The sequence below is a fragment of the Lynx canadensis genome, chromosome C1, assembly GCF_007474595.2.
Source record: "Lynx canadensis isolate LIC74 chromosome C1, mLynCan4.pri.v2, whole genome shotgun sequence".
NCBI classification, from domain to species: Eukaryota; Metazoa; Chordata; class Mammalia; order Carnivora; family Felidae; genus Lynx; species Lynx canadensis.
Window position 1 is genome coordinate 131,208,805 of NC_044310.1, and position 20,511 is coordinate 131,229,315.

At 34.1% G+C, this 20,511-nt stretch overlaps 1 protein-coding gene across 1 annotated transcript in view; it reads right to left on the reverse strand.

Annotated features, from left to right (window-relative positions):
- The window catches only part of LRP1B (LDL receptor related protein 1B), a 282,197-nt gene that overhangs the window by 210,115 nt on the left and 51,571 nt on the right, over nucleotides 1-20,511 (reverse strand). The window contains 8 exon segments of the mRNA XM_032594106.1: nucleotides 701-784; nucleotides 787-819; nucleotides 937-994; nucleotides 997-1,055; nucleotides 4,467-4,560; nucleotides 11,094-11,242; nucleotides 12,060-12,170; nucleotides 12,173-12,247. Coding sequence (XP_032449997.1) covers nucleotides 701-784; nucleotides 787-819; nucleotides 937-994; nucleotides 997-1,055; nucleotides 4,467-4,560; nucleotides 11,094-11,242; nucleotides 12,060-12,170; nucleotides 12,173-12,247 — 663 coding nt within the window.

The window sequence follows — 20,511 nt, forward strand, 5'->3', positions numbered from 1 at the left end:
CAGATTCTGGTGTGTGTGCGTGTGTGTGTGTGTGTGTGTGTGTGCATGCCTGTGTGCCTATGTGTATATATGTACATAATATAAACTGTTGTCTTCCATTTAATCTAATTTGATTTTTGGTGGGGGATGGAGACAAGGGGCAAAAAGAACAGAAGATATTTTACAATTATTCTTTGGAGTATCTTGTTAAAAGACATTAATAGAATATTATTTACAGTTTTTAACAAATAGTTTTGTTAGGTTATTTTGCTCGTCATACATTCAATATGTATTTTATGGGAAAAAAACAATCTCAATTAATGGACTTGATTTCAAGTAACTAATCAATAGAAGAAAATTATCTGTAGCTTCCTACTGTGGACACACACACACAAAATCAGTTTATGAACAAAACACCACAGTCACCTGTAATGTTGGTTTTGCTGCTTCTCTTAAGGATGATGTGAATGAATGCATGTTGTTTCCTGTTTGCCATAATCTTCAGGTAGTTTTCTAAGTAAAGACCACCATGTTTTAATTTTCTCTATATTCTTTATAGAGAGCTTCTAAATAACCCATCCCAATAGATACCTATTTGGAGCTATTTGCCCATAATTGGTATTATGGTTTCTACACTGTGTGGTACATAATAATAATTTTTAGACCATTTTTCAGTTGGGACTCAGAAGTAAGATAAGACAGAACATTTTAAGTGACTTACGACAGTCCCCTTTCATCTTCCTCATCCCACAGTCATCTTGTCCATTACATCTGAGATTTACCGGGATACATTTTTGGTTCTTGTACACTTGAACTGACCTGACAGGCAGACATGTGTGTCTAAAAGATAGAACAAAAAAAAATTTGTGCTGAAACTGTGTCTGAATTTAAATAGGCGCACACATAATCAGCTAAGAATTAGATTTATGTTCCTTAGTTAAGAATTTAATCACCTACCACAGTTGAGGTCATCAGAATTGTCTCCACAGTCATTCTCTCCATCACAGATGAAAGCAGAGGAAGAGCACAGAGTCCAGTTCCACACTGGAATCTGCCTGGCTGACATTTAAATTCAGCTAGGGAAGAAAACATACAGGTATCATCAAATGCCAATCTTAGCTCATGCCTTCTTAAAAAGAGCTTTTCTGACATTAAAAATATTTATATTTCATTATATTAAACATATTCTAGAGCACATTGTGGATGTCTCACACCTAGGTAGCTCTTAGATTCAGATTACAGTACAGCTAAACTGTGAGCAACTCAGATGACCTCCAGATTACATTTCATAAATTAACAGAAATTAATTCCACATGATAATGCATTTTGCCATATTTTTGAGTTACATAAGAAATAATGATGAGGTGCCTGGGTGGCTGCAGTCGGTTAAGCATCTGACTTTGGCTCAGGTCATGATCTGACGGTTGGTGAGTTCAAGCCCCTTGTCGGGCTCTGTGCTGACAGCTCAGAGCCTGGAGCTTCCTTTGGATTCTGTGTCTCCCTCTCTCTCTGCCCCCTCCCCTTCTCATGCTCTGTCTCTGTCTCTCTCTCTCAAAAATAAATAAACATTAAAAAATTTAAAGAAATAATGATGACAATAATCATAATAATAAGTGGGTATACTGAGCATCTACTCTGTATTAGACACTGGGCTAGGCCCCTTTCACATATAACTACGAATTGAATTTGTCATAAACCTCCTCACCTCCTCATCACCATGACCATTTTATAAATAAGGAAACTAGTTCTCATGGATATTAATTATCACCCAAGGATGTACAAGTTTCAAATGCCAGACCTGGAATTGAGATTCAGATCTGACTCTGAAGTCTTCTCACAATCTATGTTGCTTGTAATAAAACACTTATCTTTTGAATGATGATCCTATGTACATTACTAACCACTGACTTTAACATAATTAATATGCTGCTTAGTTGTTCAAATAAGTCAACCACATACTAATAAGTGATATTTTAAATGTTCTTCGGAACATTAAGTATGCTTTTATATTTACAATTAAAATTTCCTTAACATTACAAAATAACTCAATATATGCTTGACTTCTATAGAAGTGAGTTCTGAAATGTTTAAAGTAATTTAACTCCAATCTGTAACCATTTATTAGTAATTACACTAAGTGTTTAAACTGTGTGATACTTAATTTTCTCACATTCTAAACATGTGAATTTCCTCTATTTCCTGTTGCTTCATATATATTTCTTGAATACTCCTTGCTACTGAACAACCTTCCCATAAGAAGGGTTACAACTATCAGAGGAGGTTTCATGCCTGGGAATAACTGGGAAGCCATCTGACTTTTAAATATGTCTCTAGAATGGTCTGGAAAATGTAAATTACAAACTTATGATGCCAGAGGAATTCATGACGCATCACTCTTAAACACATTTATTTAAATAACACTATTGAAGTTGCAAGTAGGTGAAGCTGGATTAAGCTTTCCAGCCTTTTCAGGTGAAATTATAGATATTGCCAGCAACCTAGTCCGTGCAAATTTTTGATGATGCAGCTATTCACAAATGAATTCTAAAACACTCCACAGACTCATGTACATCACTCTCCACCTCACCATAACTCTTAAAATAAAGCTTCATGCCTACAGATGTTCGGTGCTGTTAACCCGTCGACTCCAAGTAAAAGATCATTTACTAAAAGATCACAGAGATAATGTCACCAATAAAAACATGTTGAATTGGTATTTAACCAGGATAAGGATGATGCAGAGACTCTCAGATACCAGATGTCTCTTTGGTTCCCCTCAAAAGACATTAAAGATATTTGTTCACCATGCAGTCTGAAAGTGTGTAAATGTGAAAAAATTACTACACTAAATCTTTGGTTAATTTTTCATATCAGTATGGTGATAGCATGATATTCCAGTCAAGATTAAAATTGGAACTCAGGAGATGCAGATATTTTAGAACGGACAGCATTGGGTGCCACTGACTGTAACTGTAGGTCATTATGGTGGTATTTCCTTAGAGAACATATTAGTGAATCTGGGCAGGGGAGGTCATCTTAATATGAGGACTGATTTAACATATTCATTCTCCTTTATTTCTATAAATTACAAAGTAAGATGCATTAAATTACCATATTGTAGGAAAATTTACTTTATCACAGGGAAATTAATAACTTCCTTTTAATTAGTAAATCTTGGTTGTTCAGCAATGTAATTTCTTGTTTCTTTAATAGTCCTTTTAATTCAATAACTTTAAAAAAGAATAATTCAGGCATAATAGTATACCTATCTCACACAGATATTACTTTCATATATTGCCTATCATAGTGAAAACAAAAACTGTATTAAAAACTCAAAGACCAATGGACATTCCAGAAACATGAAGAGACTATTAGAAAACCAATGACTTCTGTATTTTTTCTTCTTCCTTGAATATACAATTTCTTGCTTTCAAAGATTCAAATGAACGATGTGAAACAACTTCAAATGTTTTATACACTTGGTAGTGCCCAAAGAGATGGAATCCATCTCATCTAAGTAACTATCTAGATACCCTAAGTTTAAAACAGTTTTGTAATTATGTGGTGGAAAGTTCTACATCAGAAAGCAACTAGTTTTTACTAAGACAGTTTACTGTTTTTCTTTAGTGCAAGCCTAAGGATCTTGAACTCGATTGTCAAGGCCAAATCATGGCAACTATCCACTGAGATTTGAGGGAATCATGATTGACTAAAAGCCTCTAACTTGACAGGACAGTATTGGAGTGACCCATGGAGTGAACTATAAAAGTCTATCAAGACAAAGTTTATTGTGTGTCCGTTACAACCGAAGTTACCAGTGATACCTAAATGTATATGTATATACATGTGCCCTATACACACACACACACACACACACACACACACACACACACATATACAAACACATGTGCATATATGTATGTATGTATGTATGTATGTATGTATGTATATGACACCTAACCGTGCCAATTACAGTTTGAGTAAAAATATAATTGGTAGTCATTTTAAGGCAACTAATAAGAGCATACTAAATTGCTAAAGAACAAACTAATGATTTATATTGGAAAAATCTCACTTTTAAGGAATTTTCAGTATTTTAATACTGTCAGAAAAATTGAAAGATTAATCCCTTAAAGTAAGATTTTAATTATTGAGTGGAATTCTAAAAACTTGCCCAGGTTTGCTTCTAATTTGGTGACATATCCAGTCAAAATCATGCTGAATGTTACTATACTGATCACTACATGAGTGTAATTATACTACAAGCAAGAAATTTTAAGACAAAACAGTAACACAAATTACTGACAGCATCATTCTAAATGCAATAGTTAACAGAGACATACCCAAGATATTTTAACAATTTTTGTTACATTTTTAAAGATTTTGGAAAAGCATCATAAGGAAATATTTAAGGTCTTGCTTTAATTTTCAAGAACTGGGATTTGAGGAACTCAATTCTAAATTCCTACATTCACTGATGTACTCACGACAGTCATCAGGTTCGTCAGATCCGTCGCCACAGTCATCCACAGTGTCACATTTCCACCAGAATGGAATACATTTATCAGTTTTGCAACGAAACTTAAAAAAAAAAAAAAAGAAAACGAAGAAAGGTTGAAGAACCCTATCACCATATACAATAAATATTTAAAAACTCACCAGGGCTAAGCAGCCTAACCTACTCTCTTGATACAAATGTGAACTGTGGTGGTCTTAGAGCATTCCACAATAAGGAATAAATGCACAACAAGCAACAAAATGATCTGCCAGGAAAGCACAATGTTCAGGAAAACCTCCCGGGATTTCCAGAGCACAGACAAGCTTACCCATTTACATATTATCTATGACTGCTCTTGTACCATAACAACAGTGATGTAGTTGCTACAGAGACTACATGGCCAGCAAACTTAAAATATTTATTACCTAGGCCCTTAGAAGAAGCTTGCCAAATGATGAACATGGATAAAAATCCATAGAAATATTAGGAAAAGGTATCCAGAATTAATTGAAAAGTTGAATTAATTTAGTTAATTTGATTTAAGATAATTGAATTGCATTTTCTTAGCAATCTTAGACAATTTGATTAATATCAATCTGTCTCTGTTCCTTAGTCTCCAAATGAGGAGCTTAAGATAATCTGGATGATCCTTTCCAGCACTGTCATGCTGTGATTTCATGGAATTTTCTGAACACACAGCCTTTAGCCATAATCAATATCTGTCCACATAAATTTTAAGGGCACTTCTTTAAAGTACTTAAAACCAGTAAAGTTTTTTTCAGTTTTCAAAATTCTTAATAAATACACATGATCTTTTAGGATAAATAAAATAAATTGTCATAACTAAAAAATAGGTACAAAAATTGCACTAGAAAGTTAAATAGGCAAGGAAGACTTTATTTAAGACTATGGCAATAGAGGAGAGAGATTGCACTGAACTTCACTGACACAAAATGCAGGTAATGGGTTTAACCTAAGGGATAAACTAATGGAAGAGTATAGTCAACATGAGTAGACTATCTGCTTGGTGGTACTTATCAAAACTGGGCTCCTACCTTCCAACAGAGACTGAGACAGGCTTGGACTATATTTTGTGATGATTACATTTAAAAAAAAAAATTTAAGCTTATTCATTTTTGAGAGATAGAGCATGAGCATGAGTGGGGTGGGGGGTGGTTGGGGCAGAGAGGGAGGGAGATACAGGATCTGAAGCAGGATCAAGGATCTGAGCTGTCAGCATAGAACCCAGTGCAGGGCTTGAACTCATGAACCATGATATCATGACCTGAGCCGAAGTCGGATGCTTAACCAACTGAGACCCTGGTACCCCTTGATGATTAAATTTCTATGGGGTGGTTCCCAGGTCCTTGAGGAAGATATTGCTGGGCTATAAAACTGGCAGGAGGCTGGAGAAAATTTACATCTCAAAGGGGCAGAGAAATAATTCACAATTATAAGTTTTCTAAGGTAAGAGCTGTAAGAAAAGTTATTCAGGGGACTACGATCAGGAAGAAACCATCTCAAGTTGAGGAATATTAAGGCTATTTTGGTCAATGACTTACCACCCCGTATTACATCTTCCTCTACAAAGCCTGGCAAAGAACCTAGCAAATAATAAATGTATCTAATTTAAAATTAACAGTGGCATGTCAAAAAAGAAAGGTAAAAAAATAAGGTTGTAACAGATTTTTTTGCTGAATATTAATTTTTTGAATATTATATATTTTTTAAAAATAGAAACATTGAAGAAAACTGCTGTAATAAAACTTGTTCTCAAGATTATCCAAAACACTATTCACTGACATATTTATTAATGTATTTTATTTGTTCTATCATCCTTTCCATTTAAAATAGTTAAAAATTATAAGGAAAATAACAATTCTTTTTTTTTTAATTTTTTTAACGTTTATTTATTTTTGAGACAGAGAGAGACAGAGCATGAATGGGGGAGGGGCAGAGAGAGAGGGAGACACAGAATCGGAAGCAGGCTCCAGGCTCCGAGCCATCAGCCCAGAGCCCGACGTGGGGCTCGAACTCACGGACCGCGAGATCGTGACCTGGCTGAAGTCGGACGCTCAACCGACTGAGCCACCCAGGCGCCCCAGGAAAATAACAATTCTATTACTTAAACAATGTTTCTTTTTAACTCCTTTTTTTTTTTTTTGTCACAAACCATCAAGTGAAAGATTAACAATAGAGAAACTAGTTGAAAATGTTGTATGATAGCATTTACTTATAAGCTATTTAGCACACAAGTAACTTTTTGCTAGAAATATATTTCAGAAGGTTGTTATTGGATTTTTTTTATTAAAAGGTGAACGGAATTCCAATTCTCATCCTGAAACAGGGGTTATTTTATTCTCATAAAATAAAAGAAACTAAAGAAAATCACACTTTACATATAAAGCATACATGTATCTAAAATAATTGGCAGTAAAAATTTACAGTATTAAAACCAAGCAATAGATAAAGTTTAGCAAATTTTTTCCAGCACTATCAAATTATTTTTGTCTTTATTTCAACAGAATTCAGGGAAAAGCATGTATACAAAATTTATCTGGAATTGAAAATATTAGTTTGATAATTTTCTAAAACTTACTAGTTTTCTTTCTGAAGTGTTTCTGTGTAATTCGCATGTGAGTGACCTGAACGCAAGGTGACATTATCTTAGCGTGCTGTATGCCAGACAGATATGTAACAGAGAGAACTACAGCCTAGGTTAATTTTGTTGAATGAATTGGATTATTAGTAAGCTAAAAGTATTGGGGCACCTGGGTGGTTCAGTTGGTTAAGTGTGGACTCCTTGATTAGGCTCAGGTCATGATCTCACAGTTCTGAATTCAAATCCCACCTTAGGCTCGCCACTGTCTGACAGCATGGAGCCTGCTGGGATTTTCTCTCTCCATCCCTCCCTCTCTCTACACATTCTCTCTCGAAATAAATAAACTTGAAAAAGAAAAGAAAATACTATTACTTTCTCAAGTAAGAGAGAATTTGATGCTAGCCTTTGCTGAAGTTCTTTGGAGATCATGAAGTTAATTAAAGGCAGATTACATTATTTTCTAAATAAGAGAGTGATTTTTTTTCCCCAGTAGCAATATGGGAGGGAATAGAGTACTGTGAATCCAAGGCAAGAGCTGACTGTTCAACTGATTTTCTCGTATTTGCCTAGCCTGTGGTCATGTCTGTGGTGGTTTTCATAAATTACCACAGGAAAATATTACCTTTATAGATAGTGACTGTCTGGGGATATAAGGCTAACTCTGAAAGCAATTGCCCTGAACATTAAACATTTCCAGTCATTACAGTATATCAAAGTACATTAGTAAGAGGATTTCATACCTCCTGAGTATATTCATAGTCTCCCCAATCAAGATTTGAAAATATCTAAAATACGTATTTTAAAACTCACTACATATGCCTGATTTTAAATAAACACCAACTGTTGAATTATATATGATATGACGATTGTTCTTGCCATTTCCTTTTTAATAAGAACATAAAAAGGTTTTGAGCTAAGAGAAGGCCAGGGTAAATATACTTATGATGTTATTTTTTATGCTAATCAACATTTATTCATTACTCCTCAGAGGACGATTTCTTCTATTTTGTGTCTGGGCTTCATTTTTCTCATACTTAAATACAGTAACTTAAAAAGATAAATGCTAAATATAAATATAAAACATTCTTCATGGTAAATGTTCTCCAAGACTAATATCTTCATAAATAAATTGCAAACTGCAATTATCACCCACAAGAAGAAGCTATAAAGAAACTACTAAATACACGTCGATTAAAATGGATACAAGTATAAAATGCAAATCCTGCATACACAAGTGAGTTTACTTGTGATAGAGAAAGTCTCCATTTAAAAAATAAGTAAAGCTATTTTAATTAACTCTTTATTAGGAAATAAAAATAATTTAAATTTAATATTTGAAGTAATAAATGATATAAGAATTGGATTTAATCTTGATTTTTTAATAGATTTTCATGTTCATTTCAAATTCTAATAGAATTCTTACTGGTATGATTTGTCTATTTTATTTTTCTAAAATCAGTATCATTCAAAGGATATATCGTTGGTTGCATTCATTAGATGTTAAAAATTAAAAATCTTTGGGTAAGATAAATTTAAAATGTAACATTTTGGTCAGAATGTTTAATAGTATGATTCTAAAATGTCTATATTATTTGCTTCGCTTCAATTTCAAACCTCACTAAAAATTGTGTTTCTATGAACCGACTTCTCTGCAAGAAGTGTACAGTCGATAGTTTCTTTTCTCACTGCATCAGGAAAAAAATCAGCAGCAAATGGTTGCATAAACCATAAGACTTGCTGGGATAACCACTAAGGGATTGCATTAATAGTTCTTCATTAAGTTTTTCATAAAAATGAAAAAAATAAGTGACGACTCTTCTTTTCAGGAAGTACTGCTGACAACAAAGATATTGGACCCACAATTTGGTTCACTGTTGTTCTGTCTTGTTCTTGAATTTTTAAAAAATTTCATGTAAAACACTATTGGGGTTTTTTAAAGTTATAAATATGTCATCATGTCACCCATTGATACCAAACTGGGAAATAATTTAATTACATGAGTAATTTTTTTCTGGGTATCATTTCATTGATCTGATTTTTTGTCAGTGAATAAAGTATAACTATAGGTTATCTTATATATAATTTGAAAGGTTTTATCCCTTTTAAGATTATATAAAAGCTGATGTTGACTCCCTATGTCCTACTATTTGAGGTATTCCTCTGGGTGTCAGGCAAGCCTTTGGCTTTACTCTATTTCTGGCTGGCTCCTGAGGCTCTTCACACTAGAAGTAGGGTAGGCAGGCATCATTTCTACCAAGTCAACCTAAGACCAGTGTTACCTCAATAGAGTGACTCATGAACCACTCCAGAACAAAGGACCGGAGGTTACTTCAGAATAACCTGGAGTTTAAGCAGGAGATTTGTCTAAGTAAACAGCACTAACAGGAGTTATATTTAAAAATATTTAAAAACAGGGTGCCAGGTTGGCTCAGTCAGTTAAGCATCGACTTTGGCTCACATCATTATGTCACAGTTCTTGGACTTGAGTCCCACGTCTGGCTCTGTGCTGACTGCTCAGAGCCTGGAGCCTGCTTCAGGTTCTCCGTTCTCCCTCTCTCTCTCTGCCTCTCTCTCTCAAAAATAAATAAACATGAAAAAAAATATTTAAAAACCCTGTGATTTCTCCCTTAAATTTTCTCTCTAGGAATAATTAGCTGCTTATTTCATGTCCTCACTGTGACTTAAATATCTAGTTCTCTAAAGATAATGTATTTAGTTACACAAACAGGGGACTATAATTAGAACACACTTTGTAAAGAAAGAAGAAACTGTGACCTGTGCTTCCAATTACACATCAGAACCTCCTGAGGGCAGCTGACACTACTTGCACAAATCCCCTTAAATACATTTTGGTTGCACTCACTACAGGGCAAGGGCAATAACAGCACTTACTGTGTTCCAAGACTTTTTCCATTGAATCGCCAAAATAGTGGCCTGGATATATGACATTTCCATTTAAAATATGAGGAAAACTGAGGCATCAACAGTCTAAATAACAAACCCAGGATAAATTCAGCCAATTTAAGCAGAGTCAGGGTTACAGTCACAGTGAATCTGGCTTCAGTGTATGTGCCTTAACCTCCACACATACTGCCTTCCTCAAAGTGGTCTGGTCTTCTGCATTTATACCATTTTTTAATGGTGATACTCATAGTGATAACTTGAGAAGCTGGGTGAACTCATATTAGCCTCTCCATTCTGAAAATAAGCACATCCTGAGAGAAATTCAGTGTTGTGCCATGAATTAACTGCTAGAATTAGAAAACTAGCAAATTCAAGACCCAGAATTCCAAGAACAAATTTAGTAATTTAAAAAAAAATCATAGTTTCTTTGACAATTTTATTTTAAATAACAGAATGACTCAAATATAACAAAATTAAATCTTATAATGTCATATGACTGTTACCTAAAATTTGAAAGTAATAATGTTAAGTTCATGCAACTACCATCGAGTAGAAATTTTAATGCCTTTACTGAAAACAATTACATGCTGAAGAAAAAGAGGTTTTAGAATGAAATTATTTAGATCATATAATATTTCAATAAAAATATCTAGAAACCTACTTTTTGTCTAATTCATCTTTTCCACATCACTTGCTCTGAGGAATGGGAGAGGAGCAGAGATGGTGATAGAGCAGATTATCTAGGGAGAATTTTTTCTTTGTTTAAGCTGCATATAGCTATGCCTCAACCACCTTGCCTTCATCAAATATGGTTCTGTTATGGCCACTCATGATCTGAACCACTGTTCTGTGCAGAGCTGTGTAAAAATGGTTTTCAGGTTTGATTTCGTTTCTCTTTTTCATCTATTTCCTAAGGTCTCATTCTAATGATATACACTGATTGCTTTTCCCTTACTTGTGACCCCTCTATATGATGTATAAAATGTTATGCTAAACAACAACGAAAAAATGACATTTCAAATGGTTTAAGCCAATAAACAAAGTTCAGGCAAAATCTTTCTAACAGCTCGATAATACACCCCATGAAATGATTTCTAGACCTCTACTGACCTGACTGGCTGTGCAGTTGGATAAGCAAGTCCTGTTGTCAGCTGCAAGATAGAAGTTGGTGGGACATGCACAGGTGTGAGTCTTTCCGGGGGCTAAGAGGCACAGATGACTGCAACCGCCATTATTAATCATGCAGAGATGTTTAGAGACTATAGATGAGAAAGAAACAACAAAACAGAATAATCAAGACCAATAATATAGCATGGGATCAGAGATAGGTTGTAGAATTTTATAATCAAGAATTCATCAAGGTCATAAATATAATTGTATTTTATGATAAATTTTACTCATTGTCCAATGGCATTAATTTTGCCATTAAAAACTTTAAGGATACATTTCACAAAAACAAGCATTTTAGTAGAAAAAACTTGTCCATCAGAAAAATACAGACTAAAAGCATTTTGGATGAAGACAAACATATGTTTCGAAATATAAATGTAAAACAAAACAATGGAACAATGAGCTACAACTAATAGTGTAGTGGCCTTGTTTTCTAAGCCAAATAGTGTTTAAGCAAAATAATCAAATATTTATTCCATAAGGCCTGATAGAATTCCTACTAGACATATGTTGAAGCAAATTTGATATATTCTTCATTTTAGAGCCCCATAGATACTTAAATATAATTTCTTTTACCCAGCATTCCAGAAAGTAAGGATCCTATGACTATTTGTAAATAAATCATTTCAAGAATGCATTCTTTATTTCTCCAACTACATGTATTATTGTCAATTCAACTTAATGCTTCAAAAATTAATAATTCTCTGTACTATTATTGAGTTTTAATCATATTCCTTAATAGACATATTTGATATCAACTGAATTCATCCTATACAATTATGCTACATAATGAAATCTGGTACTCATTCTCAAAAATAAATTTACACTTAACCATGGAGGAAACAAAAATGGAATGTTACTAAAAGATGTTGATGCGCTTATGGAAATCATGGAAAGAATAATTACCATCAGGTTGTCTATAAGAATGATACACCTGGATATCTGTGATGGCATGCCATGAGTTAATCAGTGAGAGTCTGTCTGCTCCAGAGGTTTTATGGGCACGGCTGAGTGACTGGTTTTCCCATCAGTCCAGTAGATGTAGTCTTCAAACAATGTTAGTGCAATCACCCCTGGAATATCTTGATTAGGGACTGTAATAGGAGATGGTAAGATTAATGTTCAGTCTTGGAAGACTGCCAGTTAAAATATTCAATACTACATGGGCTGACAGATACAACTGCTACAGAACTTCATGTGAATAATTGCTGTGACAACTGTCAGGCCAGCAAGGTTCTTTATTACCGGTTAAGAGAATGCAGGATCTGGCACAGGAGTTTGCTTTGCTCAGAGTTAGCCTGATTCAACCACTAGGAAGAAATGAATGCAATCCTGCTCACAAATAATGGAGGCTTCAACAGAAAGAAATACCACTATATATATATATACATATATATATATATATCTCCATCCATCCAGTTTTTTCCCCAACTTAAATCCTTAAATCTACAGGTCGTTGTACTGTTTTCTCCCACTTTCAAATTGATTAAATTATATATCCAGGATGAGATGTTTACCTCCTTGGAGATAAAGTGACTATAAGACTACTATAAACTATTTTTAGTCACTGAGATTTTATGAATATTTCTACATGCAAGATGAGCTGGCATAGGGATGAAGGAAAATAAGTGTGACAGACCACAATGTATTAGGCAGGTTTAACAGTCATAAAACTGTTTAGTTGCAGGTTAAAATTATTTCCTAATTATACTTTCATTATAGGACTAGGTTTAAATGTGAAGAGTAGATTGAGCATCACAAATGTGAATTTTTCATTCAAGAGATTCCAGGGTCCTAAAAGGTACATGAGATATAATAAATTTGTTTGGTGATTTAAGATTAAGTAACTTTAAAATATGATAGAATTTTCTTCAAAAATTTTTCAAAAGCTATAAATAAAAAAATGGAAATTCCTTAATTTGCACACGCATTCCAATATTTCTCCATATTTATTTTCAGATCTATTAGAAATTCTGAGAAACTGTTCATTAATGAAAAAAGGTACTGTAAGCCCAGTAATAAGTACCTTTTTATAACAGATTTTCATGGCTGAGAATTAATGTATGGCATATTCCTGAGTAGTAACTGAAAAACTATCAAAATTTCAAGCACAATTGGTTAGTTTGTTCAACTGGGCCAAATGTGGTCAGAGAATTCACTATCACTCAGAGAAAATAGAAATAAAAGCAATAATATGAGACTCCTCCAAATAGATTACACATTAAACCACTGATGACTATCACTGTAGGGTCTAGCCAGAACTCCATCTCAGAATAGATACTATGCCTATGAAGGAAGTAAACTCAAGCAAAATCCATATGCGTACACTTTTGATGCAAGTACTCAAACTGAATGATCTGTGTATTCCTACAGACATGGAGTCTATCGCTACAATGATATGTGGAATTGGATAGAAAGATGAAAAGGACACTTTACCAGAATGAATTATATCTGAGTTACTTACACAAACTATTCCCATTTTCCCTCTTTAGGTGTACAAATTCATTCCAGAAAGATAAAACAAATGTGGCAAAATGTTAAAAACCAGGTTAATCTTGGTGATGGGTGATTATAACAATCTCTCAACATATATGTATGTTTGGAAATTTTCAAAATAAAATGAAAATTGGCAGAGTAAGTTGAAACCCCCAGAAAGATCAACTCACATTTCCTTAGATGCAAAGTAAATAATCTCATCATTAAATACAGGCTCAAAAAATTAATCATCATTTTAAAAGAATCTCTGTCCACCAGAGATTTAATGTATATATAAAAAGTAGAGTCATTGTAAGAATTTGACTATGAACATCTCCAATGTTGCGTAGTTTTTTGTAACTATTCAGTAAGTAACTATGGCTGACATTTGTTAAGCACTTTGATACCAGGAAGTTGGCCAGTGTAGCTCTCAGTGGGAGGGGGAGGCAATTCTGGCCCCAAAACAAAAATGATCACACTCAAATATTAATAGTTCTGAGGTTGAGAAACACTGCGATACGATATCTACTTTATATATCTTATTTAATATTCATAACTTTATTGTATAGTAGATAGATCTCACTTTGCAGATGGGAAAGCTAAGATCTAGAAAATTTAAGTAATTTGACCAAAGAGGGGGATTAAAAACAAGTAAATGAAAATCTAAATCAGACTCTGGCTGTTGAGTTCTTTGCCACTTTACCTACTAGCACTGTTTTCAAGAAAGCCAGCCTAGTAGGATAAAGTGTTGGTATAGACTGAACTGCTTCCTCCTCCCCCCAGGATGACTGTATCTGGAGGCAGAAAAAGAGTGGGGTCCTAATCCAATGTGACCAGTGTCCTTATAAGAGAGAAACAGACACCAGGGGAGTAACATACAGAGAAAAGGTTATGTGAAGACACAGGAAGAAGATGACCATCTATAAGCCAAGAAAAGAGGCCTCAGAACAAATCAAGTCTGCCACCACCCTGGTCTTGGACTTCCAGCCTCCAGAACTGTGAAAAAGTAAACTGCTGTTGTTTAAGACTCCCAGCTTGTGTATTTTGTTATAGCAGCCTTAGTAAGCTACTAGAAGTATATAAAGCAATGACTAATTTCATAAGCTCCATATGAAAGTCAGTTTACTTAATTACTTGATTGAAATTAAGTGATTTTTTTTTCTGTGATTTTCAGACATGGGGAAAATTAAGTACTGGACAAGTTTACTATCCCTAATCTTATAGTGATTACTCACCAGAAAAATCTCTGTTATCAGATAATCAATATAAATTTATGGAGATCAGAAAGGTGAACTCTTATTTCAGAAGAAGGATGGCACACAGATGAATGTACAGAGAATATAGAAAAGGTCAAAGTGAAGAAAATTAGCCCATTTGCCCACAGTGACCATCTGTTTGATTTAATCCCTTATTTGATATTGGCGTAAAGAATAGGAATGTCACCCGAGTGGCTTTATAAGCCCGCTCCAGGACTGCTCATTTGGCAAACATGTTTATTTCCCTAACAGCATCACATACAACCACCAGAATATTATTCTTGAGAAAACAAAGTAAAAACACCAACTTGAGTTAACGAGATGAAATCCATTCCCATACATCTAATACTGTAGTAGCTCCAACAATCTATTCTCTAAGAGACGGTGAAAAGTTCACTTAATAGCCACAAACAATGCCCATGAAAATCAAGCAAAACAAAATAAAGCAAAATAAACAAACAAAATATTTTTATATTGCCTTTCTAGGAGTTCAGCTCACAAGTTGGCAGTATGCTTTATTTCTTCTTTAGGACTTAAATCTCTACAACAAGTTACTTGACTATTTGCTTAAGCTTCTGTGAAAAAAAATTGCCATATATTAACTGCTAAATGATAAGTATAAATAAATGCATGCCATGTTTGTTTTTCCATCAACAGATGTTGAATTTAGGCCGCATTGAGATTAAAAGAGATGTTCCAAGCCAAATCATCATATATTTTGGTATAAGAAACTTTTCTGATTTAGAATGAGTAAAATAAAATTGCTTATTTTTGGTTGTCTCTTTATTTGTTACTTATTTTTGCTTTGTAAATATGTATGCATATATGTATACATGTATTTATAAAATGCATGCATGCACATTTGTAATACATTTATTACATATATAACTATATATTCATATATAATTCATAATAAGTTCATAATAATAAGTCCATATAAATATAAACATGGAATGTGATGGCATGAAAGAAACATTTAACAAATTCACTGAGATGTGGTTGTGTTTATGGAAAAAGTAGTCAATGTTTGCTAAAAACAATAAAGGCTATCCTTTTTAAGAGAAAAATAATGTGACCAATTGTCATATAGAAGACTGCACTTGCTTAATTAAAACACAAATGTGAAAAATAAACTTAGGAAGTTTTTGTTTATAGGTATTCAGTAGATATATTAAAAAAAGGACAGAAAAATAGAACTATTGTGTGGGCTGCAGTTTAACAGGTATTTATTATATCCTTAAAGCCTATTTTAAAGCTGCTTTCTGTAGTTAAGTCTCTATTCCGGATAAGAGCCTTATTTATTGTACTATTTCCAGCATTTCACTCAAGTACTAGGCTCCTAATTTTTATCTTATAGACTATATCTCTCAGAATAAAGAAGTTGGTGTTTTGCAAAAAAATAAATCAAAGAATACTCTTTATGGAGTTTTTCCTTTTTTTTAAAGTTTATTTATTTATTTTGAGTGAGAGAGAAAGCTCAAGTTGGGGAAGGGCAGAGAGAGAGAGAGCCATTGCTTTTGGCTTAACCAATGCCTCACAGTTAGAGTTATTCTATTACAATACTCTTGATTATTCATTTTTTTTTGTGATAGCATTCATCATGCTAAACAAGTGTATTCCTAGATAACATTTTTCTAATTTTGTATTTCAACTTATCTAGTTTAAATACTTAAGAACAAAATGCACAAATTACACAGTGTCCATCTTTTGTAGAGTTAAAATGTCATAGTTGGTGCTATAGGTAGAATATAATATTGGGATAATGGCAGATTAAGCACTACTTTGCCCAATGGGTTAAAATAGAAATTTCACCAGAGATACGCTCTCTCTCTTTTTCCTATATAAACATTAAAAAATTACTAAAAAACCTTAGCAATATTTTTTATAGTAAAACAGGGTTCATAGAATGCAACCACTAACCATCAAAATTACAGACTCACTTGAGCATTACTATTTTTTTTTCCTTTTGAGTATAAAGAATTTATGCATTGTTTGGAAGAAAATGCCCTAATAGTTGTCAGTGTATGACCAACTAGGTTTAGAAATTTAATCTCTTAAAATTTTAAAGTAAAGTTAACAATTATATTAGATAAAACATGAAATTCTGTCATTTTTTCTTTTTTAATGTATTTTAAGACTTCTACTGTCTGATTCTTGATGATATTATCCTAAGGCTCAACTTCCTGAATACTGCAAAATTTTTCCAACTTTTTTTATTGTTTTTAACCTTTTCCTATCTCTTTATAGCAGCCAGATTTCTTATTGCATATAGAAAATAAATTTTAAATGATAATTGAAAAGAATAAAATGAATTATTTACAGAAGTATGGGTATGGTCAGGTACTGATGATGGATTTTTTTTTTGCTTAGGTCTGTTACCAGAACCTGGTGAAAGCTATGCTAGTGGAAAAGAGCCATGCAATAAGAACAGTGGTCATTTAGTGGAGGAACTCAGCCACTGCCAAACACTGTGGGTAAGCAAGAGGGGAAAGGAAATAAATAAATATTCCAACATCTTCCTCTATCCACATTCTAATCTCCTGTCAATGTTTCCCATTGATTCATTTCAAACCTGAAGGCAGAAGATGTAGACCTTGGTGATTCAGTCCACAGAGGTCTGCATTCTAGAACTTGGAACATGGCAAAGAAGTAAAGGTAGGCCAACTAGAACTCCCTCCAGGTAGTATTTCATATATATATATATATATATATATATATATATATATATATATATCTCAATATATATGAAAGTACATGAAAGTATATGAAAGTATATGAAGTAAAGGTAGGCCAACTAGAACTCCCTCCAGGTAGTATTCATATTATGATATATATATATATATATATATATATACATAATATATATATATCTCAAATATATATGAAATATATTTACATTTTAAGTTTATTTATCTTGAGAGAGAGACAGAGAGGGCAAGCATGAACAGGGGAGGGTTAGAGAGAGAGGGAGAGAGAGAATCCCAAGCTGGTTCCATGTTGTCAGTGCAGAGCCCAGTGAAAGGCTCAATTCCAAGACTCTGGGATCATGAGCTGAGCTAAAGTCGAGGGTCAGTTGCTTAACAGACTGAGCCACCCTGGCATCTGAAATGTACACACATATTTTTATCTCTTTTATCTCTTCCCAGATCAAAACAATCAACGACACTCATTGCCTAGGCAGTACGGTACAAACTATTGAGCTTGATGAAACACCATCTGTCTTCAGAAAAGAGGATCAGGATGCTCACTAATCCTCTATTGCTGAGAGACCTTGATACTACAATTTTCCTCACCACCATTCCAGAAAAATAATGTACAACAAGCTACGTAGAGAAGCTAGGGCATAAATTAATGGAAGAGAGCATGAAAACAAACAAACAAACAAACAAAACAAAAGGATGAAATGAGAAAGAGAGAAACATTTAGCATTGAAAAAATGAGGTGAGATTAAGGCTAAAGAAATGTACGCTGGAAAACACACAATAAATTAGATGATGAAAGAAAGTAGTTTAATGTGCCAAAGAAAGTGGGAGATTCCATGACAGTGGTCAGTAGTGGGTGGATAATGGATTTTAGTTTATGAGAAGTGACAGAGAAGACTGGTGGGTGGCAAAATGGCCACAGTCTACTAATTTCCAGAGCATGACTGCTGAGCCAGTAGCTGTAGCTACCAACACCCCATCAAAAGAAAGTGCTTTATATAACCTTAGGGCCAAAGACATTTGTTCTTTGTCAGTAATTATGCATCCCCTTCAGTGTTTACTGATTGCAGAATCCTCTTTTTCTTATAAGTACTTCCTCAGAACTATCTACAATAGGGTACGAAATGTTCCATTTAATATTGCCTCCATGAACACTTTTCCTGCCTATTCTTTAACACAACCCTACTTAATGGTAACAGTATTATAAATAAAATTTCAGGCAAATGGGTCCAAAGTCCATTGTTTGAAATGAATAAAGGCATTAAGAATGGCAAGAACACTAAGGATAGCCAACATTTCCAAATATTATGATAGAATTTCAAAATTTACTTTTTCCAATATGAAGACAATTTTTCCAAAAGTTTATCCATCAGTGAAACCTTGAAGGGGATAAAAATAAATTTCTTCTATTTGGCATATGCCATAGTGCATACCAGATCTCAGCTGCTACTACCTGAGACTCTATATATGAGGACATCTTTTAAACACTGATCAAATATCCAAACAATAGTTATATGTCCTTCCTTAATGAATTGGTGTATACTGGACACTTAAATGTATACTTATTGAAATGAATGTAATATAGATGGAGAATATAGAAATTAGTGCTGTATTTAGAGCTCTTCTTTTTTTTTTAATTTTTTTTTCAACGTTTATTTATTTTTTTTGGGACAGAGAGAGACAGAGCATGAACGGGGGAGGGGCAGAGAGAGAGGGAGACACAGAATCGGAAACAGGCTCCAGGCTCTGAGCCATCAGCCCAGGGCCCGACGCGGGGCTCGAACTCACGGACCGCGAGATCGTGACCTGGCTGAAGTCGGACGCTTAACCGACTGCGCCACCCAGGCGCCCCTTTAGAGCTCTTCTTTAAAGCCATTAGTAAGAGGCTAAAGGCATCCTTAACAGCCATTAGAGACTAAAGGCATCCACTTCAAATAATACACATTCTCCATATAGATTAAGAATATGTGGTTTAATAAAACAACAACTTCCTCTCTCTCATCTCTCATCTATATTTTTTGAGGTGGGGGGGGCGTAAGTGGGTGAGAGGCAGAGAAAGAGAGAATGAGAGTGAGAGAGAGAAAGTGGGGCTCCCCCGGGGCTTGTGTTTTAACCAAAGAGGAACTCACGTTCACCCGAAGTGGAACTCGAACTCACCGGATTTGGTACTCAAACTCACAAACTGTGAGATCACCACCTGGTCAAAGTCAGGTACTTAAACAACTGAGCCACCCAGGCACCCTCTCTCATCTACATATTTTAAGTTATTCATAATAGAAGGTCAAATATGGCCATTTCAATATTTAATACCTAAAAAGAGTATTCTGTTAATGAATGTGAGTATTTATAGCACAGACAATGCAAATTGTAGTACATTTATTTGAAAACTAGACTCTGCCTATAAATATCATCTCTTGACCAGGACACTGCTTTCCAGTCTCTAAACAAAGCAACATTGCTTTGTGCACTTGGTAAACATATAGTACTGTTGCTTTGAAAGGTTCTGAATTTTTCTGCTGGTGATACAAATCTTCATAGACATTTGGCAATGTGTTTTCAGAGGCGATTATCAGAAGTAAATATAGGAGTTATGACAGCCCCCACACATGCACTAGGAATGTGTTTGTGAAGCTTAAAAAAAGGACTTACCTATGGGACAGTTATCAATAGAGCCATTTACATGAGTTTACTATCTGGGTTTTGCAAATTCTTACAATTACAAATATGGTTCCAGAATAAAAAACAGAGAATAATGTAACATATTACAAGCATTTTAAAATGTGCTCTAGGTAGTCCTAAGAATAAGTAGGGGTAGGTGAAGTAATTGATAAAACAGTCTTCTCTCCCAGTTCCAACCTCAGCTAAATTCCTTTAAGAAATGTTAGAAAGTCATTTATTAAATAAAAAACCTCATTCTATAGATAA